Raw genomic sequence first — 24574 nt, 5'->3', positions numbered from 1 at the left:
TTTAAGTATTCCCATGTTGGTGTCTTGTGAAGACAAACCACAAGTTTTCAAGTACAAGTGACAGAATCTGGAGTGATAAAGGTGGTGTGAACTGCAGAGGCTGTGGATTCGTGCAGGACACCTGGATACTGACCACGGTGGGCTCATTTCTGCAGGGGGACCACAGTTTTCTCTCCTCCCCATCCACTCAGTCACACTGAAGCAAAGTTTAAAACCCAGAAAAACAAAGTAGGCTGCCTGTGGTTCTTCCTGATGAAACAGAAAATCTGATTACAAAAAAATCTGCAACAATCTCCAGCACTCCCTTCTGACAACATTCCTGAATCCTTTCTATTTTAAATCAACTCCCAACAGACAGCATCCCTCCTCTGTCACCACGCAGTGTGACAGTATCCCAAACCAGGATAACCAATTTTCCATATTCCAGAATTTTATAGTTTTTTATCTATGGACATCTCCTGTTTCTTAATAGGACCCGAACACCACAAAAGCACGAGAGAAACAAACACAACAGCAGCCTCCATTTCTTTCCTTCTAACCTTTAAGGGTTTTAATTTATAAAGCTACATAATGCTTTCTTTGAAGCTAGGGCTCTGTATTTGTCAGAGCACGAAAAGGTAGATGCTATCGGTCAATCCGGCCCTGAAAACCAGTACAGCACCATGACATCACCCAGCACCACCTGCTTAAAATGGGAAAGGGCTGACTCACTGAAGCAGAGGCCAGGAAAGTTTTTCCTGCAACAGAGCAAACTCATACAGAAAGCTGAGAGAGCAGAAGGTGAGAAAATGTCAATTCCCACTCAGCTGCTGTACGTTACCTTCTTTCACGCACAAACAGTTGTAGCTGACTTGCTCCATTGGAAAAATCCCAAATAACAGCGTAATTCTGAACAAGAATAATTTTTTTTTAGCCTCTCTCTTCCCTCCAGCCCATCTCCTCCCAATACACTCATCTGTTCCTCATCTCAAGTGCTTCATTCCCACGTAGATCTTGAGCTGTGTTTCCTATTAGTCTAGGCACCAAGTGCATTTTTTAGGCACCCTTAGGTAACACAGTGAAACATATGGGAAGGAAGGGAGAAATTACTGGCAAGTTTAACTTTACAGTGGAAATGAGCTTCCTTTAAGGCTTTATTCATAAAATTAGAAATACCCTTAGGAAAGTAATAGCTATAACCGTATCTTCCAAGTCGCTACGTTCAATTGGCGCGCCGATTAGATCACAAATGCAAACAGAACTCTATAAAGCCTTCAATCTTTTCAACAAAAGGTAGCTACAAGGTTGAGTAGTGCTGTTATGCTTTCTTTCCTAGAATAACTTATCAGCAACTCACGACCTGTACCTGCAGCACGACGCTTCACAAACATCGATGAAGCTAGAGGTGAGGCTCATGCTTCAGAGCAGCTACAGCCATGTGTGCAAAGATGAGCTCCAAATAAACTTCATCTTGGCTTGCTTTCTACATAGCTTGGCTGCTCTCAGATGATCTCCCTTGCCTCCACGCTGTGCCCTCTGTTCACTTCAGCACATGTAGCTCTGAAAGGCGGAGGCTCGTCTGGACTTGTTAGCAAAAAAGATCAGGTCCATTAGCAGCAAGTGCTGCTATCAAGTCACAAAACACCCAAACAGCCATCTCTGGGACTACAGCTGCAAGAGACACTGCTATAAGGCTAGCGTAGGAGGCCAGAGGAGAACTGTGGCAGGACAGAAAGCGCAGCCATCGCCTCGTCCCTGTCCAACACCCCGCAGGTCACTGATTGTCCTGGGCTCTGTCCCCCAAATCTCTGCATGGACTCTGCCACTGGAACTTCTCAGTTCTCATGGATCCTCCTTAAGTCCATGCCTAGGAGTCCAGAGAAGGGTTACAGAACCAACGATGCCTAATGTCACCTCCACATGTAGTGCATTTTATGCTCTCTGAACAGTCAGAGAAAACCCACAAGCCATTTGGGTCTAGCTGACAATTCATGCCCATACAGGTATGGGCAGAGAGAAGGTGGCTTTGCTGTGTATAACGTCTTAAACCAAAGTTGTAAGGATTAATTATAGCTAAATATATTGGCTATCCCAAAATAATAGCATTTCCCTGACACTCCAATGGAAGTGTCATCTGTCCGGGTTTAGCATGAGTACCAAGTCAGGAAAAGACAAACACATTACTTATTGCAAAGGTACTTCTGCATTACAAAAATTCAAGCAAAGCTGGTTACAAACAACAGTACAAATAACAGGTGCATTATTATATGGTGGTATTTTTTCACATGCTCACTGAGCTGCTTTTTAAAGCAAAGTTCCATCTCCCTGAAAATAGGCATTTAATTAAAACAAACAAAAACAAAAAAATAAAAAAATCACACCACCACCACAGACTTGACTCTAAACAGACCGGGTGGACACTACCATGACTAAAGAGCAACAACGTCCACACCATTAGTCACATTCGGTAAGCAGCAGTCTTTTCTGTAACTCCAGAAGTTAACAAGACCTCTTACATCCGAAGCCTTGCTATCTCCATGATTTTATGGTGCTGACTTTCAGATGGAGAAGATGGCACCACTGATTGAAGCAGCACAGCATGACAGATGCAGCTAATGAATTCAACTCAGCTAAAGAGAAGGGAAAATGCACTAAACAATGTAAAATCAGAGAAGCCTGTCATGGCCTTAAGTACAGGGCAACTTATTTTCCACTCAATCTAGTTCTCCTGCTGGGCTGCTGTGGAATGTAACACACAGCAATGTTTAATGAAGACAATCAAGACGCTTTCCAAATAGAAAAAAAAAAAAAGCATATAAGCTCTTGTTTGCCTCACATACAATCCACTCAAGCCTGAATCACTAGGTGAAAGCAAAACAAGTAAGACTACACCAAATGGAGCACTAAGATGGACAGAAGTCACCAAGTTTTCCAGTTTTCTGAAAATCAGACCATCTGTTCCTTGTAGGACTCTGCACTGCAGCACTATATGATCTACAGACAAGGACTTTTAACTGCACCACAAACCTTTGGGCTTTGCCAGTGCTAGCTGAACTGATCTGCTTGCACCAGCACAATCTCATATCAGCCACTGCACTGATCTGCAGATAAGTATTGCATTCATTAAGGCAAGTTCTTGTAAAAGCTGATCAAGCCAGTGGCTTTGTATCATGAAATTTAATGTCTGTACTTTATGTGAAACAGATGCAAAAGAAGGCATTTGAGTCCAGATGCCTAACCAGAACTTTTTATCAGCTGTTAAGAACAGCAGAAATTTTCAGTGGCGTGCCAGCGATGCATCGTATAGAAGGAAAAACAACTTATAAGATACAGTCAGCCAAAACCCATCCATCTGCCAGTTTAACAACAAAATTCCTTCCTTACTCTTATTCTGTGAGCACATATGCATGCAGATTTTGTGAAGTGCCTCTAGATAAGTAGAGATTGCTTTGGGAGATACACCAAACCTTACCTGTCATCAGCATTGCGGAGAGATGGGAGACGGAAACTTGTGTTCCTGTCCAGCTTGGACTGACTCTTTGTCCTCTTGATGGACCCTTTCAGACGTTTACTGAAGAAGCCCTAAAATGAGAAATCACAGAAGTGAAATGGGGAAACTGATGCCAGTAATAAATCAATCAATGCACCGCCACTGAGTCCAAACTCAGCAATAATTCCTGCTGACTGCAATTATGAGGAATGTGCTGTATTGGGATTCCTCTAGGCACGAAGGCAATACTAAATAGTTCCAGTTCATGACAGCCTCATATTGCAGTAATTAGCACTTCTCATGTTACAGGTGCACTTCACTGAATAACAACTACTATACAAATGGTAAGAAAACCCGTCATTTAATAAGGATGATCTTAGATATCGGTATTAGGTCCCACCTTCCCTTTACATGCCATGTTTCCAATTCTTGGTCAGATTCAGACTTGAAGATGTCTTTTTTTATGCACCCACAGTTGCACCTAGGTTCTCCTTTTGCACTTAAATACAGCAGGTCAGTCTTACAAAAATGAGTAATTTCAATAGCCTTTCTAGCCAAAACTGAAACTCTCAAAAGATTTCACACACCAGTGACTTCAGATACTAGTCCTGAAACTGATTTAAAGCAAAGATTAACTCAAAAATTTACCTATGCTCTAAAAATTCCAAATCTTCAACTAATCTCTCTTCTGAACTATGGTAGTTCACTGGACAATTGCAGACCAAAGACACGAGAGCTGCAGGGAACCTCTGGGGATCACACAGTCCTCCTGCTCAATGGGGGTGCCATGCCAACACCAAGTCAGCTTCGCTTTGACTTTGTCCAGCTAAACCTTGAAAACCTCTGGAGACAGAGATTTCTCCACTCCTCTAGGCAACTCAATCCAGTGCCGCGTGACTTTCCAGTGAAAGCGTTGTGGGTGTTCAACCAAACTTCCTGAGCAGCAATTTGCAGCTGCTGCCTCTGCAGAGCATCTCGATGGAGAAAAGTTTGGCTCCATCACCTTTGTAACTCCCCTTTACGTGGCAGTAGGCAGCCTTCTGTCACCCTTCAGCCTCTTCTTTCCCAGATAAACCAGAGCTCAGCCTCTCCTTGCAGTCATCTTCCTGCAGACATCAGCAGGAACGACAGCTGTTTGACCACCAGAGCGATACGAGTGCAGCTCACTACTGATACACAACGGCGTGTGCATCTGTACGGGTGGGGAGCTCACAGAAGTGTTTCAACACCTGCACGGCTGATTTTCTCCTCCAGCCCTTTAAATTACTTTATGCAATATGCAAAACCAAACGGTGTCAAAATATTTCCGGAGCTTGCAGGCATCCATGCACATACATTCTTTGGTATGATCAAAGCAAATATAAAGGTTCTTAATCCATAGGATTAAGCAACGTTTTACTGGCTGAATCTCTTTGCTCCTTCACGGAACAGCTGCACAGAGCACTGCCGTCAGGATGTTTCCCAAATGCACGTGAGCGAAACCACGTTTGTTAAGAGTATTACAGGCTGGTTGGTACAAGTTGCTCAAAATGAATTTTCTTTGGTGTGGACTGAACAGGCAGATCTAGAGCCCTGCTTTGGGACAGGTGTAGTGACAGCGATAGCCAGCTGGGGCTGGCCCTCTGTCCCACCATCCGTGCTCTGCTAGGACAGACGTCAAGCACAGCGACTTTCAAGAGGTTTGCAAAGCAAGCCCCTCAAGCTGCCTTTGGGGCAGGTGACAGATGTTGCCCACAGCTGCCTCCTGTAACACAGAAGTCAGCAAATCGGAGACAACAAGGTCTTCTGTTCTCTCCTACACAGAACGCCGACAAAGCAAGAGGTTTTTTATTGGCTCCAGGTGACTCAACCAGATGGAAGCATCCAACCTGTTTGTTTTACAGACTCCTAAGAATTAGGCCATCCCAGCAAAACAAGACATTATCTGTAATCTTTTAGCCTGAAAAATCTCACGTCTTTCACCTCTTGAGGAAGAAAATTAGATTTATCTACTGTATTCAACGGAAAGGGCTATTACCTTCTTCTCATTAAGGGATGCCAGGTTAATTGTTGGAGGACAAAATCACTTCCAAACATCAAAACCAGCATTTGGTCCGGTTCATCTATAAGCATCTCCAAACCAATTTCCCAGTTCTGCTTTTTTTCGGGATCTTTCCAGCACATGCAGATCACCCTCTCCCAAATACTTGTGTAGGAAACAACCTGCTGGCTCACATCAGAGCCCACAAAGTGCCTGTCTGTGGGCAGCACAGAGAGATCAGGGTGCCCTGCAGCCTCTGGGATGGTGCCGTGCGGGGCAAAGGAAGAAGGAATCTGATTTTTGCATCTGAAGGTAGTGCTACATTTAAGGCTGCCCTTCAGTTTCTGAGGCTTCCCAGCAGGCTCCTCCGAGATGAAAGCCGCTATTTTCTACTGAAACAAAATAAAGTGCAAAAGAAATGACCCTATACCAAGACAGTACCTCCCAAAACCTATCTACATAGTGTGCTGGGGGAAAAGGTACTGTCGAAAAGGAAGACGTGTTTTTAGCTGTGTATGCCACTCAAACTCTGCCCATGTTCCCACACTTTTCTTGGTCCTGGTATTGAAAAAATGCCTTTGAAAAAAACCCTGTAATCAATAGATGCTCTTGGGCTTCTCTTGGGGCCACTGCTGGAATTCAAGTAGAGGATGTAAAGCACTTTCAAAGGCACTTTCGTGTATTCTGACCTCTCAGCACAAAAGGTAACAAACCCAACTACAGGGATTCAGAGCTGGTGGACCCTGGCTTCATTCCAGTACCTCTCAGGCTACTCAGATTGCAAACGCGAAATGAAATGTTTTTCTCCCCTTAAGGACAAATAAGACAAAGCTGACCCAATTCAGCAAGGGTGAAAAAGTATTTCTATTGAATCAATCCAAAACCCACTCAGAGAGGGACTGTGAAGTCATTTCTGTGCACATACACAATTTTAAATTGGCATTGCTTAAACATCAGTGAAACATACTCTTGGGTTAATTGCACTTCATCTATTCCTTCACAGATCGTTCCTTATCTTTGATTGAATGAGGCTATGCAGGACTGACTATAACAAAAAAGAACAGAGAACACACTTAATAATAAAAAATATTCAAACAAAGACTGTGCTTGCTGGTGATCCTCAAAACACCTGAAAACATTTGTAATATTTGCTCCACACCTTGCTGGCAGCTCATGCAGGGCTAGCGCTTCCAGATGGACAACCTGGGAGCAGAACAAGAAATTCACATGTGCCAGAACTGAGCCGAGCTTTCGGACTTCTGTTTGCCAACAAAAATCCTTTTAAATGGAGATTGCAGATATAAAACGTATGCAGAGTTGAAAAATAAACTTCAGTCTGCAACAAACCGTCTAACTGAAAAAAAAAAAATTCCTTTTCCTACTAAATAGAAGAAAACTCTGCCAATGCTACTAACTGTAGCTTGTACTCTTAAAGACACTAAAAGGCTTTACTTCTTATCTTATTGTCTAGATATTTCTTTTGAATACTTATTTTAACGCAAAATACACTGCTGTTTGGTTCTTATGCCTAAATGCAGTGATGATGTATCCAAGGTTTAAGAAAAATCATGAAACACTTTTATAAACAGCTGGAATTTTACTCCTTAAAAAAGCACCCACTGACAAGAAACATGTGAGCCTATTACCGAAACTGCCAGAAATGATGAGATTATCTCAGTAAAAAAATACAAAATATGTGGTAGGATAAATTATCTGCCATGTAATTGGGAAAGACCAGTCCCATGTAAATGTATTTTGAAGGGAGTCCAGGGAGAGAGCAACTGTAGGAGAACCATGCCTTAATCCCTCCCGAGACAGACTGGATGGTCCACATCAAACAGGATACATCTCAGTACAAATCCCTCTCAGCACCATGGGTTTAGGGGAAAAGAGAGACAGAGGGAAAGCAGGAACAATGCCACATGCTCAATGAGGCACGTGGAGGAGGTTCAGAGTGCACTCATCATCTCAGCCAAAAGCATCAAACCCAAGGCTTAGAAATCTCAATGATACAACATCTAAAAATAACCCAATTCCAAATGAGATGAATTGAATTCTCAGTGGAAGTGAAGCAACCCATCTCACTCACAGTCAGACGAAAATGGCCACAGGAGAAGCGTGGAACCAGGATTTTTAACCTTTATTTTTATTTATCTACCATACAGAACCGCGTAGGCAAAACATGTAAACCCTGACCCCTACGTATATTAAACTCGGGGCTGGTTACTGTTAAGGGCTGCTTTGCCTTTGGGAAATCTGTGCCAAAGATGAAAACTGTCCGTCTGTCCTTAATGTCAGCACAGCACCACACAAACTCTTCCACAAATTCAAAGACAGCCCAACTACAGACTGCTCAACTCTTCGACTGCTGCTCCCAGAAGACATACTGACTCTTCACTTTGGAGAGAACAGCCCATGCATAATAAATAATGATTCTCTTTGTTGTTTCAGAAGTCAAAGGTTAATTCACCCCCGAACCAATAAAAATATACATAACTACAATATGAATTATCAATCAATAGCATGTAACGTTATTAGCGGAAGTTTCAAAGCAAACCGGAGTGAAATGGGTGACAATAAAGGTTCATTTCATGTGCTGTGCCGTGGTTTGCAGCACTGTTACCTATCTTGTGCGCTTCTGGAGGCAAACACGTTGCTTTTTGCAGGTTTGCAACACGTCTTGAACATTTATGATTCTCGATGAGGAGCACTAATGCATTATTAATCACAGCAGGTGGGCAACTTCATTTACAGAGCAAAGAAACTCGTCCTCTCGGAGGGGAAGGACTGGATGGGTTACAAAGATAACACTCAGATGACTACGGACGATGACAGAACTGCCTCCCAACTGCTGCTCATTAGAAGTACATGAAGCACCTCATTTCTTAAGTTGCTCAAAAGCAGCTACCAAGAAAAGAAACTGGAGCCAAGTGAAAATTCTCTGAGGTGCCAGTAATTTTGTAAAGCTATGGCAAGCGGGGGGAGATGGCCAGATCATTAAATGGAATGATATGACTAGCAGGATATTCCAAGAATGAGGAGCAAACACAGTGAAGTTTACTATCCCCTGTAGAACAAAATAAAAAACAAACAAAAAAAAACAACACTGTAAGTAGCAAGGATGTGGAACAGTTTGCTTATGAGCCCAGTAACGCTCATTACTAAAATATTAGCAATGACTACCTTTGAAAAGGCTCTGAGCCACTCATGCAGTAGAAAAGCAGATGAAAACCACTATATATCCTCCTCTGTGGAGATATAAAGGACAAGACGGTGACTTGAGATGGTCTAAAATTCCACCATCAACTCATCCCAAAAGCCTGGCACTATGTGACTGAAGAGGTGTTTTGTGCCCAGGCAGAGGACAATAAGGAACATCCCCAACGTACAAACAAAGGATAAAGCACAATCAGAGGGAAGTGGTATTATGGAAATCCAGCATTGCTTTCACATTAATGCACCATTCTTTTCTGATCTTCTCATCTCAGCAGCAAAACCAGAAAAAAACTAAACTCCAGAAGTAAAAACTGATTAAAGGCAGGCAAGAGGGGGATTTCCAAAAGATATATTTTAAAAGACCGATTATTTATTTTAGAAATAAAAGCAAGAAAGGATTAGAGATGTATAAAACAAATAGAATGGGAATTAACTAAGCCCAGCATGCACCTTGTTACATAACAAAACCAAGGGGCAATTTCACATGAGAGGCAGCAAATTTAAATGATTGTCAGGAGACCTTTTCTAATGCTATCTATAAATCATCTGGTAGAATTCTCTTCCACAAGATATTATACAGACAAATTTTTCAGCGAGATTAAAAAAGGATTACGTGTTTATATAAGGAAGAACAACATATGTAGCTGCATTAGTCAGGTTTAAAAATAACAAGAGTGAGCAATTATCATGCTTCAGGACACAAGCTGATCAACAGCAAGGATCAGGAAGATATTTTTCCCCTGGTGGGACAGCACTGCAGATTTGGCCAGATTACAATTTTGACTTTCCAATGAAAACTATCTACTGCCACAGAAGGGACGCAGGGTAGAACGAACATGTTTAAGAAAACCAGAGGAATGGAAATGATACAACGGGGATACATTGATAATATATCTTTTAATAACATGTATCTGAAGATTGCCTACACTCTGCATGATATGCAGTCAAAAGTACTAAAGGAATCAAATTTCCAAGTCACTGGGTATCATGCTGAAAAATTCATGAGGAAACAAGAGCTACCGGATAGCTGGAAAGAGCTACAACAGCCTTTCAGATCGCAATTCAGCAAGGCATTTAACATGGTCACGACGGGGAGAAGAACCTGGGAGCTGTTTGCATAAGGCACTAGCATAAGGAAAGATCACATTTGAAAGCCCATAGCCTCGAATTGGGGAATAAAGGTCAGAAGTCTGTCCAAAACAATGATGATAAACAATAAATATTATGAGAAAGAAGTCATCTATCAACGTGTTTGATTAAACACCACCATTTATCAACAAATGGGCTGCGGCAGGTGAAGCACGTGGAGAGCAAGCGGTGGCCTTCAGCTCGCCCCAGCAGGATGCAGGCGGCTGCATTTTCGTCCTTCCCTTACGTCGGGAAGGAGGCAATAATTTCTGTGACCCGGGCTCTTTAGTGCCCTGGCACACTGCCAGTAAGCAGCCCAACACTTCAGAAAACCTTCTGATAACACAGTGTACATACTAATTAGAAAAATTAATGGAACTGAGCTTTGACAAAGCTAGTAGCACAAACCTGAGAACTGGCTGCAGGAATATCTAAAAAGAGTAATTATGACAAATGATAAGGTGTCAAGGTAGGAGAAACAGTCCAATGGGATGCGATGGGGATAGAGGCATGACTGCTTCTGTTTAACATCTTTTTTAATGATCTGGAAGAAAAGTTAAACAGCACATTAATTACACTGAGCTATATTAAATTAGGAGGTGAAGCAAGGGCCAGCAAGGACAGAGAAATAACACAAAGGGTTGTGAGCAATTAGAAACCGATAACACACATTCCTGTGAACTTCAGTGCAAGAACTACGTGAGTCAATTGAAGGGAATGTAAAAAAAAAAAAAAAAAAAAAAAAAAAAAAGGAAAGAAAAAGCAAGAAAAGTGATAAAAGGTTGAGAATGACTGATTTGCAGTGAAAGTATTAATTAAACTGCACATAACTTGACTAAGTTGTGATTTAGAGGTGAAGAGTTGGTACACACTGAAGTACCACTGAACCAAGGACAGACTGGAACATGACCAGGTGTTTAAAGCTATATACGGTCATAGCTCCCCTACACTAATTGCAAGTGAATTAGATAAAGTCAAGTTTATAACAAAAATTAGAAGAATGTTCCTGCAGCTGAGGTCCACCAGCCGGTGTCGCAGACTGGATTTACCCACCATTTGACCCAGCTCTGAACAGTTTGACATGATGAACAAATCTGGTTTGGCAGAAAGATGTTGTGAAGGTTACCAAGCCTATGAACGGCCTTTCTGCCAGAATAAGAACGCAGATGAGAGCTGGGTGAGCATCCTGGAGACAACCAATTTTTCCTTAAGACACAAAACCCATGGAGCAATAACCAACAAACCTAAACCATCGTAACAGCAGATGAAAAAGATTGAAGCAGATTTAAACAGATGTGCTATTGTGAGAAAAGATGGAGTGGGAAGTAGAAGGAAAAACGTTAATCTTACAACAGGGAGGACAGCTCTGAGCAGTTTTTTTCATGAAGGATGCCGTGATGCCTCACATTAATGTGAATCAACAGCTCCATCTCCGCATTGGCGCTGTCGCAGAATTAAAAATATGTACTTGCAGGCCATCGAGTCACATGGCCAGAAAAGATCAGACTTGTCCTAACCTGGCAGCATGACGGTAGCAGAGCAGCGCTCTGGAGAAGCAACAATCTTGCTGACTGCATAAAAGATGAGGCTGGGCAGCCGTGAGATCTCATCAAGCTTTGACCTTCACTTAGGCTGGCTGCATTGTCTTCTGTTCCATTTAGCAGTACTCTTAAAGAGCAAAGAGGCAGACTGTATTTCTATAGATCCAATTATATTCTCGACTAGAAACAACCCAAGGAAGGCAACCCGTAAGTATTGGTCTTCCCATCACATTCACGCAGAGTTCCTATAAAAATCATTTTATTTACTCCAGAGATTGTTTTGGCTTTTCTATCTCATTTGCACTTGTTTTTCTGCCTCTTTCTTGTCCTTCTTTTCTGATAGCCAGCAGACATGGATGAATGATATATTGTTTGTGGTAACGATTCACTAAAGCCCTATGCCGAAGACGCAAAATTGGAGAGTGATGCGAGCCCGAAGAGTGGTTTACCAATAACCCCTCTGAGCCTGCCACTTCAGGAGGTCTGAAAATGCCAATAGTCTCCTATTTCCCCTGGTCCCTCAGTTCCAGTGGCAGAGAACACGGTGTGTTGCCGCAGTGCTACAGGGGCCCGACAGTGCATCAGTAGGGAACGGGATGCACTGAGACAGAGACACTGCCAGGACATAGCGTGTGTGGGAAGGGAAAAGCTGGTTTCTCGCCCACCTATGCGTCATGATGCCTGCTTCTAGCCGGTTCCGTCTGTCTTCCTATTTGCTCAGGCAAGTAATATTCATTATTAAAAATATGACTTTTCCTATAGATGAATCTCTATAAACAGCACACAGCTGTCTTTATGTGAGAGAGCACGCTTACACACTTCCCCTTCACAATTTTCCTACCTTTTGTGCCATTCCACCCTCTGTCAGCATTCCCCACAGATACATTTGGAAACTGTCAGATGACAATTAACACAAGTGAACCTAGATGGAGACTAATCACAGATGATGATATTTGGGGAAATGGGGAAGAAACGAAAGGACGAGAGCTCTCATCTCTGCACACATGGCTTGTACAACATCAGCATCAGTAGAACCCAGTGTTCCTCTTGGTGGGACTAAACCAGAACAAGCATGTTCCACATGCTGGTCCACAAGTGGTTGGTCCTGAGAAAGAGTATAACTACTGAAATCACACTTTTCACAAGGTAGGGAGCTTAAATCTCTCTCTTTTCCTCCAGTGCACATGCAAGAGGTAAGAAGGCAAATTTCCTGAACTTTACACGTCAGCCCCTTAAAATAAATCCCTCATTGACCGCTGCCACTGAAGAGACTACTTAAAAAATGTCTCGTCAAGGAAATGTTCGCTTAAAGGCCATTATGCTGTTATGAATCAAAATTCCAGATGCCAAACAAATGCCAATTAGCAGTATTAAAAAAACAGATGCCTTGTTCTGAGTGAGTATCACTGCCTGGTGTTTGAAGGGAAAAAAATGGCACAGAACATGCTGGAAGCCACTGCCCAACTGAGAAGACAGTTTTTAAATAGCTTTTCTGAGAGGCAAACTTAAAAAGCTGTAAAAGTAACTTATTATGGAAGTCTCAGCATAATTTTTCATCAGTATGGAAGAAGGTTAAGCTGTCCCCTGCCTTAAGCTGCTTTCTGTTCGGAAGTCGAAGCAGGGTGTAGGAGAGGTACGGCACAGAGGCAGGTCCACAGAAAGGCTAACTGAAACAGCACTCACCCTGCAGCTGCTTTTAGCCCCCCAACTCACACTGTGGGTGTCAATGTTTGGAAAACCAAAAACGTAACTGCTCTGATTATTCATTTCCATTATGTGTACAATAAATCCCTGTCAAATAAAGATGACCTTATAAAAAGATTTTTAAAGCCATCATAGGCACCCCTTACACCCTTCACTTGGAGCTCTTCTCAGACCAGTGGTTGGAGACTTCCACAACGTGTCCAGATCATCCACCTGCTCCTGAGAGCTGGCGAATTCTTAATGTGAAAATCAAAGGAAGAAACATGAATCCTCCTCTCCCTGTCTTATCATCCACTCGTTAGATCTGCACTAATCCACAAAGTTAGCAGGGTATTTTATTTCAGGAGTTCTGGCTTGAGCTCATCTGTATGCTTAGGCGATCTGACTTTAATTGCAACTTGCTCTTTTAAACAGATCAGAAGTTGGCCTGTTTTAAAAAACGGTGATCTCAGCCCCCACCTGCACCACAACCTGCTCAGGAGTACCGGCGTATAAACGGACTATTCGGAACAAAACCTCCAAAGCCAGAAGCCTCATCCCTGTGAGAAAGACAGGAGGGTGCATTATGCTCCTGGGTATACAGGTGGCCAGACAGACAAAGCAGCATAATACCAGCTACACGTGGCACAAATAGCTTCTAGTTTTCTGCTGGTTTATGCCCAAGAAAGGCAGCCATGTACTGCTTCCTGAGCCTCTTTGCCAGAGTCCTAAAAAAGCCCAATAAACTGCCAGGGGAAATGAGGACCATTCTGCAAGGTTCTTGTTTTGAAAGGGGGAAGGAGTTAAGAAGTACTGCAGAACTATTAGAGAAGAATTAGGGAAATGTTAAAACATTACCTAAAGATGGGATCAACAACAACAACGTCCAAAAAAGGGGAACAAAAAAAAAAACAACAAAAGAGATAAAATAAACAGTACTGATAGTAAACAAGCACTTCTGATAGGTAGCTTACAGTTGTTAGGTGCAGGCTACCACCACAACACATGTGTAGATGTACAGCCTAGGACAATTACTTATAGATGAAGACAAAGAAAACAGAGAATTTCTTATAAATGAAGGTGAGAACAGCTAGGACTTATGAAGCCTCTCCGAGTTCAGAAATCCTCCTGGCATCATATGGACCATATGGGTTCAGAATAAAAATCTCAGAGCTTGGCATAACAGCATATTCTTGTGGTAGCTTCACATCTAACTAGACTGAAACCCTTTTTTTCCCCACAAAGCACTGCCCAGAAAACAGATCACTGAAGTGATGGAAGGCAGGAGCACAGAACAGCCGAGGTAGGAAGGCACCTCTGGAGGTCATCTAGTCAAATCCCCTTCTCAAAGCAGTGCCAAGTAGAGCACGGTGCTTAGGGCCGCGTCCAGCTGGGGTTCGAATACGTCTTCGAGGATGGAGACTCTGCAACCTCTCTAGACAACAGGTTACAGTGTTTAATCACCCTCACACTAAAAGAGTTTTTTTCTTACATTCAAATGGAATTTCTTGCATTTCAATTTGCAACTATTACCTCTTCTTCAAAGAGAGCCCAGCTCCATCTTCTTTACTCCCTTCTATCATGCATTTATACACGTTGCTAAGATTTCCCCCAAAGCTCTCTCTCTTCAAGGCTAAGCAATATATTCTATTTTAACTGCTTTTTCAGTTATTTTTCTAACTGGATTAAAATAGTATCAATTGATACTATCATAATTGATAATTAGCTATTGATACTAGAGGCTTGAAGTACGATCTGACAAAAAAACCTCTACAAAAGAAGTAATTCTTCACAATGAGAACAGCCAAACATCGGAGCAGGTTGTCCAGCAAGACTGTGCAACTGCTCCCCTGAAGGTTTTCAAAACCTGCCCAGAGAACACCCTCAGCAGTCTGATAGAAGTTGGTCCAGCTTAAAAGAGGGGTTGGATCATAGACTTCCAGAGGTCTCTTCCAATCTATATTATTCTATGACTAAAAAGGAACCAAGGATGGATAGTCAGTATATTCACCCCTGAATGACGGAACTTAGGAAGCAACCAGATTGCAAAATAGCTCTTTGCTCTATTCCACTTCTTAATTCCATTAAATCCTGAGTTTACAGGTTGTTTTAGACATCATATATTCTATATATACTCTGACCAGCTTTAACCCTTTTATAATTTAAATAGCTCTTATCAAATCCTTAGCTGTTTCTTTTTAAATTCTTATTTTTAGAGATGACACAGTGTACAATTTAATCAGAAAACAACTTTTACATACATTTGGATCCAAAGTGAGCTAAGGAATGTGTTTAAAATGGATGAATGTTATCTAAAGCAAGGGAAGAACATATACACTGAGGTACAGAAACGGTATCCATGTCCACACATAATTTAAGAAGAGACAACATTCTCTAGATAACTCTTCCTCGCCCCCAGACTTTAAATGAGACAGATTTCTAGCCAAAAAAAAAAGAAAAAAGAAAAAAGAAAAAAAAAGGGGGGGGGGGGTATGAAACGATATGCAATATTCAAGTAAGATATTTTAAACCATGAATGACTATTGTCAAAAGATGATAAAACTGAGCATCTCATTTTAACTTGAAGCATTTGCCCTCAGTCTAATAATAGAAAAGCCTTTGTGTTCTTGGATAAACTGACCGAAGACTGACACGGGCAAGAAAATCCACATTCTAGCCAAAAACATCTGATGCAGACTCAGAGCCAGCTGAACTCACAGCAAAAGCTGAAGAGATAAAGAGCAATTAACACACCTGCAGAGATTTCACCAGCTTCTGAGTAAACCATAAATACATTTCAATTTGCTATGTAGTTCGTTGACTTGAGGGAAAAATAGCATGCTATCACCAACATAAAGGAAGTTTTTGCCTAGTCAAAAATTGAATATGTAATGCAATCCCTGGCGGCGACTTCAAAAGTATTTATATAGGTCGCTGCCCATATTTAAACTGATGTTTCATTATTTGCAACTTCAGATCAATCCAATGAAAATAAGCAAGCTACAGATCTACCAGAAATTTCATCTATAATACATGACGGTTGATACCAATACTTCTTGGTCAACTGGAAATATTAAGTAAATACTCATTTTTTTCCAGAGCCCTGTTGATATTTTTTATCTCCTCCTCTTATTCCATAAGAAAAAAAAATTCCTCCTTTGCAGAAAAGGCACACTTACTGGTACTTTGAAAGGAGAAGTGTTTGCAGCATCCATGGAGTTGGTTTTCTCAGATGTGCTGGTCCCGGAGATGCTCCGTCTGCGAGGAGATCTCTCTGCTGGGACCTCTGAGGAAGAAAAGAAAAAGAGGGTGAATGGGTGCAGGGGGGTGGGGAATTTTATGCTGTACAGGACAGACTCCTCAGCAAAGTTTCCAGTGCACACTAAACTGCTGAATTACACTCACCTTTTTTTTTTTTTTTTTTTTTTTTGTCTTACTTGCTCCCTAAATTACAGGAGCATTTCCACTGACAGATTCAAGGCTGCGAATCTGACTTGATTGGAGGCAATAGGCATGAAAAGTGCTGGTAAAGATCAGCACCCAAACATATATTGCCGTTTGTGAGATAATATTCAGAGAACTTTAAATTATTTTTTACATAAGCAACACAACAATTAACTGGTAACTAAAATGAAGCCACAGAGAAATTCAATTCTAGTCACAGCTGAACACAATTTGACAGAGGTCAAAGTTCGGTCTTATGTGACCACACAACTTGCTCAAACCCTACAACCACCAGAAGCCTTGTAGCAACCCGGGTAATATGACATACATATCTCTGCAGATAAAAAAAAAAAAAATAGGTCAACTTATCATTCTGGCAATATGACCTTACTAAGACACGACTTTGGCATCTTAAATCCACGCAGGCTGATCTGATGAGCACAAATATTCATAAAAGATATGCTTCTATCTGATTCTATTGACTTACAAAGTATACACAGTATGCTTTTAAAAATCTGGCATACAGGCACACGTATAGTACACATACATGCTCTTTTATGCCTAGCTAGATACACACACACACGCACATACACACAGACACAGATACCTTTATCGCAACTGCTGCCCATCTCCGGCTCAATTGCCAGCCTTAAAGGAATCCAGCTTCACAAAACATCCTAACACGGGGAGGGAAAAAAATCACTTCCTAGCAGAAAGTCTATTGTTATCTTCTGAATCCTACAGAAAAGGAATAAACGGCGACTCCAGCCAGTGACATTCTGACTCCTGCCGTGTTCCTTTCAAAGACAGATGCAGCTTAAACTTCCATTCCTGGCCTCCCGGCCCTGGGGATCCGTGCTACTTCCACTTAGGAGAAAGCTGGGTCTCTGCTCCCCTCCCTTCCCACAGCTTGCGGAGAGCAAGCGAGCGAGCAAGTGAAAAAGAAACACACAGGACTGCAGCTATTCAATCAATCGCTCCGACTGCACATCCTCATTAGTTACTTTCAGGCTATTAACAGACGCCCAACTGCCGGCTTCCCTCCGTGACAGCAAATTTCACTGTATATCCTGATTCACAGCAGCAAAAAGGGTTTACAGAGATATACAGCCAGCTGGTGCCACGAGAGCAGCGCTTTTCTCAAAATAACTGACGAAAAAACGAGAAAAGCCTTCTTCAGGGATAACATTGCTTGTGATGGCTTTGCATTCCGGATTTTCATGTCACCAGAGTTATAACACGGATCTCCCATGGATGCTTGAAGAACGACAAAATGGAGCATACTGAACGAGAGGCTAAGAAACCCGGACCCTGCAGTATTAGTGTCTCACGCTGTAGATATTTATCTTTTGAAAAACCCGACCGCTAACACTCAGCCTCTCGATCTGCTCGTAACCATCGATGGGGAGAGGACTGCAAGCGGGGAGAAGAGCCTCCTAACCCGGGCTCCGGAGAGAAGTGTAAGGCTCACTGCAGCTACCCCTGGGAAATGGGCAGGGCAGACGGCTCGCTGCCGACCGCGAGGATGATGCACGAGCCCCGCTCGCCCCGACCAAGTAAATCACAGACTGCCAGAGCTGCCGGTAACAGCAACAGAGAGATGCTGCTTTCGGGGAGCCCTCTCCTCTGACTGACAAGCAGCATCGGGCACTGCCCCGCACATCTCAGGAGGCATCGCCTGCCCGGTGCTGGAGGGTAAGTCCCTGCCAGGGCACCTTTAGAGAACCAAATGCCAGTGCTAAATCAGGGTTTCTGTGTAATGGTCAGCCCTGCTCCCTCAGCAGCCTCTGCAGAGGCGGCTGGTTTCATCCAAAAATGTGCTCTCCTACATCGCTACGAGCATCCCCCTTCCCCTCAGAAGAAAAACTTATTTCCTGCAGCTCCTGTAAGCGCAGCTCTCCCAAAGAGAGCCGTATTACGTCGGATTTAAATGATGGCTTTTGCTGTTCTCCTTGTAAATGTAATGAAAGCAAACGGGAGCGATATATTCACTTGGAACCGGGGAGTAAAGCGAGCACCTTTTATTTTAGATTGAATAGTAATGAGTAATGTAATAGGTTTGGCTTTCTCCACTTCTCACACACAGGAAATCACATCAAAGCTGCTTCAGTAATTTAACACAGTCTGTTAACTTTGCTGAGTCATAAATGAAAACAGGAGCCCGAATTCCCCGCGATTTTCAACAATAGGTGGTCGCTCTGCGAGGCAGGGAGATCAGGAGAAGTTTCTGAATAAAGCAAAGGGAGCTGAAGTTGCACCGAGGAACGTGGCCAGCTCTCCTCGCCTTCCCCCCTCCCACCACGTCTGTCCAGGAACAACTCAGGTTCTCAGCAAATAAACCACTGAGGCTCCATCAGCGCAATGAGTTTCTCCTGTTCTCAGCCCACCATGGAAGCATATCGAATGGGGAAGGCAAAATGAAATATTCACGAGGTGCCTGTAACAACCTAAAAATAAAACTACCTTCTCTTCCCCTTCCAAAAAGGGAGAGCTAGCAGACAGCATGCTCAGTCCCCAGGAAACTGAAGGCCCTAGATAGAGCACAATTGTCAGGAGACGTTAACTCAAACTCAGAAACTAACGGCACTGCCATGACATCCGTAGAACTGAATTTTTGCTGAGTTGTGTAAAAAAAAAAATCTATACTGTCATCACTGAGCAAAAAATTAGACAGTTCCCTCTCCGGCTCCACAAGCAATGCTAGAGGCTACTCTTGCATAATCTTCACCTGCTGTAAAAATCAATGCACCTCTCATAGGCTCAGTATTAAATTACAATTGCTCTCCGCATTGCTCACTCTCAGGGACCAGGGCTACAAATAAATCCCATTGTTCCTATGGAGAAACAGTCTGAAACCCTCCTCATCCCCTCTCAATCTCTGGGGGAGAAAAAAAAAAAAAGAGAGACAGATCTTCCCCTTTTCAACCTTAAAAAAATCCATCAAAGAAATGAGTTGTGAGCATCCCTATGGGGCACCTTTAATCTACCCCCTCACATACTGATGATATGCAGTAATATTTATGTAAATAAATAAATATTTATGCAGATCCATATTTACACACTACATGGTAACATACACCAATTAGCTGAGGCAATTACTCCGCCATGGCAGATGCCTCTGAAGAGGGACGTGCCCAGGGATGCAAGGCAGGGAGCTCTCTCAACCTCTTCTCGTTGCCCCACTCCCTCTCCACTGCAGCACTCGGGCTCCTTTTGTTGGCCAGAAGGAAGCTCTGTGCCAGGGGAGGTTCATGTTGGAAATTAGAGAATTTCTCCTCAGAAGAGCAGTCAGGCACTGGGACGGGTTGCCCAGGGAGGTGGTGGAGTCACCGTCCCTGGGGATGTTAAAGAAGAGGTTGGACGTGGTGCTGGGGGACACGGTTTAGTGGGTGACATTGGTGGTAGGGGGGTGGTTGGAGCAGATGATCTTGGAGGGCTTTTCCAACCCCAAAGATTCTGTGATAAGCAGCTGCAGGGGCTGACCTGCTTTGAAGGCGACCGTCTGGGCCGCAGCCTCAGTGCCCTCCAGTCGGGATGTGGCTCTCAGACTCCTGGATTTCCTACAGCTTGGTGCTCTGGCCACTTGAAATCCAAAACCTCGCTGCTGCGGGAATTTGTATTCTGCTGTGAAGAGCTTTTTCTCAGAATGACAGGAGGAAAGATGAAACAAACCTCCCAGCTTTGCAGGACAGCCCTTGCTACTCTATCTCCATTTTTGTGAATTAGAAATGGATTGGAGAAGGGCGGGAGAAACAATCAGGAACAAAGAAACATCCTCAGGGGTTACAGTGAAAAGAATGAAGCTACTGAACTTGTAAATAAGGTCACAGAAACAAAGATTGCAGGGCTCTCCCTGACTCTGCGAAGGGCACGGCACTGGAACGAACGCACGGCCGCAGTGGGACGCCCTGCCACGCGTCCGGACTGCGCTCGTGTCCTCCCAGCACTTGCGAGAGCACCTCCAGGTCTGAGAGCTCCTGCTAACAGAGTCCACAAGGGTGACTTCGAAGCAGTCCCAAGGACCTACCTAGGAATGCAGAAAAAGGGAAAATGCACCAGCAAGCAGAGCTTACGCCTGTCGTTACTCACAGGGGCTGGTGCTGGCCTCTGTGGCAGCAGCCACCAGTTAACAACAGCGCATGGCTTAGTGCTGACGGATCCCCTGCTACGACATCCTCAGCTCCAATGATCACAAAATATTCGGATTTGTGAAAGGCTACCCTGAACAGTCAAAGACAGACTATCAACAACAAATTTCTATTTCTTTCCCAAGACAAAGATAGTGCTGAGCAAAAATCCCATCCTCATTCTCCAAATAATCTTTGAAATCTTTGTGCTGTCTTTATTGGGAAGGGGGCAGGCTGCTGGTTCTATTTCATCTCCTTGATAGGAGGATAAAAGAAAGATTCAGTAGGATTTCAGAGACTGGGACCTCCATTTTTTTTCATCTGTGCACATCCTGATACGGTACCTTGGTCTGTGACTAGAGCGGATAGAGAATATGATTCATAAAAAGAATCAATGCATCCTGCCTCTGAAGTCTAGCTTAATTACAGGTCTCTGATAAACACAAAACCAATTCAATACTACCAGTTACACACCCATAGCCAACCATTCCCACAGACTGCCTCTCAGGTGCAACTGTATTCAAATGTCCCTGCTTGACACAAACCAAAACAGCACCCAACCCAAATATTCACTGCCTTGCCACTCCCTGTGCCGCCTGTCCGTATAGCCGCCTTGGCACTCCCTGGGAGAAAAAGGTTATTTTTTGGTATATAAACAATCCTGCAATTAGCCTTTTTATGTAAGCAAGGTCCAATGAGCTACACACACACACCGCCTTGTTTTTTTCTAAAGCAAGGTTTATTGTTGTTGCTTTAAATCTTGTACTATTCACTCAGCAGCACTTACCCCAGTGGGCAAACCACCTAATTATTTACCTATCAGCCGTGCCATTTTCTAAATTAATCTGCATGGACAGCTTATTACACGTTTCAAATACAGTAATGCCTAGAGGTCTATTACCAGGCTGCAGCCTGGCTGGCCTAACTACTAAACAGACACCATTTCTGCCCCAAAGAGCCTACAGCCTTCTTAATTTGAAACAAAGCATTATTAGAGTGTGATAAGCCTTACAAGGCAGGAGGGAAGAAGTGCATTAAGAAAATAAGGCATGCAAATTAAGTAAGTTATCCTTGATGGGCCTCTGGGTGATTATTTATTTGGAAATTAAACTTATACTGAAGTAATTATCCTCAGATAAAATAATCAAATCCTAGGGGATGAAAACAAAAAGAGTATCTTGAGAAAGGTTGTGAAAAAGCACCTTTGTCATTTAAGATTTTTAAGAAGGGTCTAGAGAAGTGCTTCTCACAAAGAGGGCAGACAGAAGAGACCCTACTGCAGACATGGCAATGGATTACAACGCACTACGGGATTTCAAGGCCATCCTCAGCACTATTTTCTCCTCTGTCAAAAGGCCAATTAGTCTTACAGATTAGCTACAAGAGAAACACACAAAAACCAGCAACACTTGACTTTTTGTGACTTAGCATTTCTTTTACAAACACACTTCAAGAAATAACAGGCTTAAATCTAAGCTTGGAAGAGTTGGAGCACTTACGGGTTTGCCACTGGAGCTGGTTTTTGAAGATGTTATTCATTAATGTAACCACCAGTTGAGTGGTTTACTACAGCGACAAACACACTGACATTCACTGTTTCACAATCAGCAACTACAGAGGTTGTTCCTTACTTTACAAAGACAGCACACTACAACTTCTGGCTTGTAGGGCAGAAAAACTGCAAAGCCAAGTACAGACACTGCCTTTCTGCTCTACGTTTTTGTTAACTATTTCCCTTGTGAGCTGCTGATCACCTACTGCAGTCTGTAAGCAGTGAGGGAGCCTGTTCAGTCCTGATGGTTTGGTTTCTTCATGTACCTCTGTCTGTCTACGTATCAATGTGCATGTGCACACACACAGCGCCTACAGCATATTAACATTATGGCATTCACAACTTCATCAGGACAGAAGAGGTTATTTTTGTCTCATTGAAACAACCCTAAAGTGCCCAAGTGACAGCTCTAACGAGAAAGAGATCTTGGGTGCAGTCAGTATTTACTCACTGTTTCTTCTACATCGGTGAAAATACCCACACCAGCTGACAAAATTACAGGGAGTAATAAAAAGCAGGAAGAAGGCAAGTGTTAGGAGATATAAAAGAAGGAATGAGAAAAAAAAAGGTACATCTAAACCTCATCTGAAGGATGCTTATTACCTAATGAAATAGGAAGCCTCATATAAAAATAAATAAAACTGTTAACGTTTTATCTTGGAGCATTTTTCTCTATCATTTTACTCACTTGGGGAAAATTCAGACTTTGGTGCAATTCACAGGCTGTTATAAAAATTAATTAAATGCCTGTGTAAAAAGCCTAGACTAACAGCAAACTCAAAAAATATGATCTGTACTAAATCCTGAAATCTAAACTTGTGTTCCAAATACATTATGCAAATTTTACCTGGTGTAACTTAAAGGAGAAAATTGAAATTTGCACTGAGAGCTCTTCCACATTTATCTAGGTAACTAGACAGGAGGAAAAAAGCCAGAAGAAGATAAGTCTGAGAGAACACAACAGTCACAGTCACAGCACACTACACTGCACAAAAGCTCCCAAGTCTAGAAAGGAAAACACAAAGGAAACCCCGCAAAGCTATAGAACTCTATCATCAAACAACTACTAGATCCCAGTTATGATCAAAACCTCTCTCAGTCCATTAGCAGGGATTTTAAAAGAAAACCCTCTGTTTTACGGAGGACTGAGTCAATCAGACAAGTCTTGCAAGATGATCCAGGTAAATAGCAATGATTTTAATTTGCATACAGGTAATTCTGTTGGTTAGACACTTGCATTGCGTTGGCATCTAAAAAAATGTGACTGAATTAGTGCCCAATTCAGAAAGTGCATAGCGAGCAACCTACAGTTGAAGTTACTTAAAAGACATTAAACTCATCGATTCTTGAGGAGTTCAGTCTGAAAGACAAGACCTAACAAGCAAAGCAGATGAATGCACAGATGAGGCTGGAAGAAAGGGCAAGAATATCATAGAAGATTAAAAAAAAAAAAAAATTGGCTTTCAAGTACTGACTATCACAGTCCCTTTACGCAGAATGTTCTGAAGAAACTGAACGTGGCATTTAGTGAGTACATCATCAGCTGTTATCAGACTGATGCATTCACTCTGAGGCGGTGGAAAGAATCCTCCAGCTCTGCAAATACAAGTCAGGAATGAAGCATATGTGCATCCCTGGCTGTTCAGTATCTCCTCTGTATGTCAAGTCCAGCCACATGAAATTTGGAATACTTGCCCTTTTTTTACCCTCCTCATGCATCAGCCTTGAAAATCTCCTGAGCGGTTTGACTCCAGACACAGCAGTATATATTGCCAGCCAACACAGAAACAGAGACGAGGAGCTACCACCACACTTGACCTGGAGATGCTGATGTCCTCGTTAGTTCCTAATGATCTTGGACTGCCCCTGCTAATTCAAATTACCTTGTGTTTGCTGCAGAGAGATTGCACACAGACAATTAACACAGATGAGCTGATGAATGGAAACTTGTTCTCACAGTGTCATTTGTTGAGAGGCTTATGACTTAGACGCACAGTATTATGATATCAGTATTTATTATCCTCATTATTAAACAACAGCCTCAAGCCACAACTTTCAGAAATCATCTCTTTTACTCTCTGCAAAAAGCCTGTGAATCGGGGCATTCTCTAAAAAGCCATGCTTTGCTCTGGTTATTGGGATGTCCTCACTTGTCACTGGCTCTTGGGGAATGGAAGCTCCGCAGCTCTCCCCTGTGCCTCTTGGTGGGCCAGAAGCCTGCTCTGAGCTACACTACCTCTTGCTCACTCTGGCAGGATCTTGCCCTTGGGCAATAAAATCTATTGTTATGGACACACAAGAAGAAAAGTCTCAATGTACAGCAGATACCTGATAGATGCCATCAAACCTTCAGTGTGGGTCTGGATAATTTTAATTAACACGTGCTTGGAGGCA

The 24574-nt window shown here is 42.7% G+C and overlaps 1 protein-coding gene across 8 annotated transcripts in view; it reads right to left on the bottom strand.

The window, feature by feature from the left end:
• RASAL2 (RAS protein activator like 2) overlaps positions 1 to 24574 on the bottom strand; it is a 141920-nt gene that overhangs the window by 38070 nt on the left and 79276 nt on the right. For 7 of the 8 annotated variants that reach the window (XM_032191993.1, XM_032191994.1, XM_032191995.1 and 4 more), the window contains 2 exons: positions 16237 to 16343; positions 3452 to 3561 (listed from right to left, as the gene is read on the bottom strand). In XM_032191993.1, coding sequence (XP_032047884.1) covers positions 3452 to 3561; positions 16237 to 16343 — 217 coding nt within the window. Of the gene's footprint in view, positions 1 to 3451; positions 3562 to 16236; positions 16344 to 17108; positions 17940 to 24574 lie in introns of those variants that run through there. The other variant, XM_032191999.1, reaches the window with a different exon arrangement.

The sequence above is a fragment of the Aythya fuligula genome, chromosome 8 (genome assembly GCF_009819795.1).
Source record: "Aythya fuligula isolate bAytFul2 chromosome 8, bAytFul2.pri, whole genome shotgun sequence".
In the NCBI taxonomy this organism is placed as follows: Eukaryota; Metazoa; Chordata; class Aves; order Anseriformes; family Anatidae; genus Aythya; species Aythya fuligula.
This window is presented reverse-complemented; position numbering and strand designations above follow the sequence as displayed.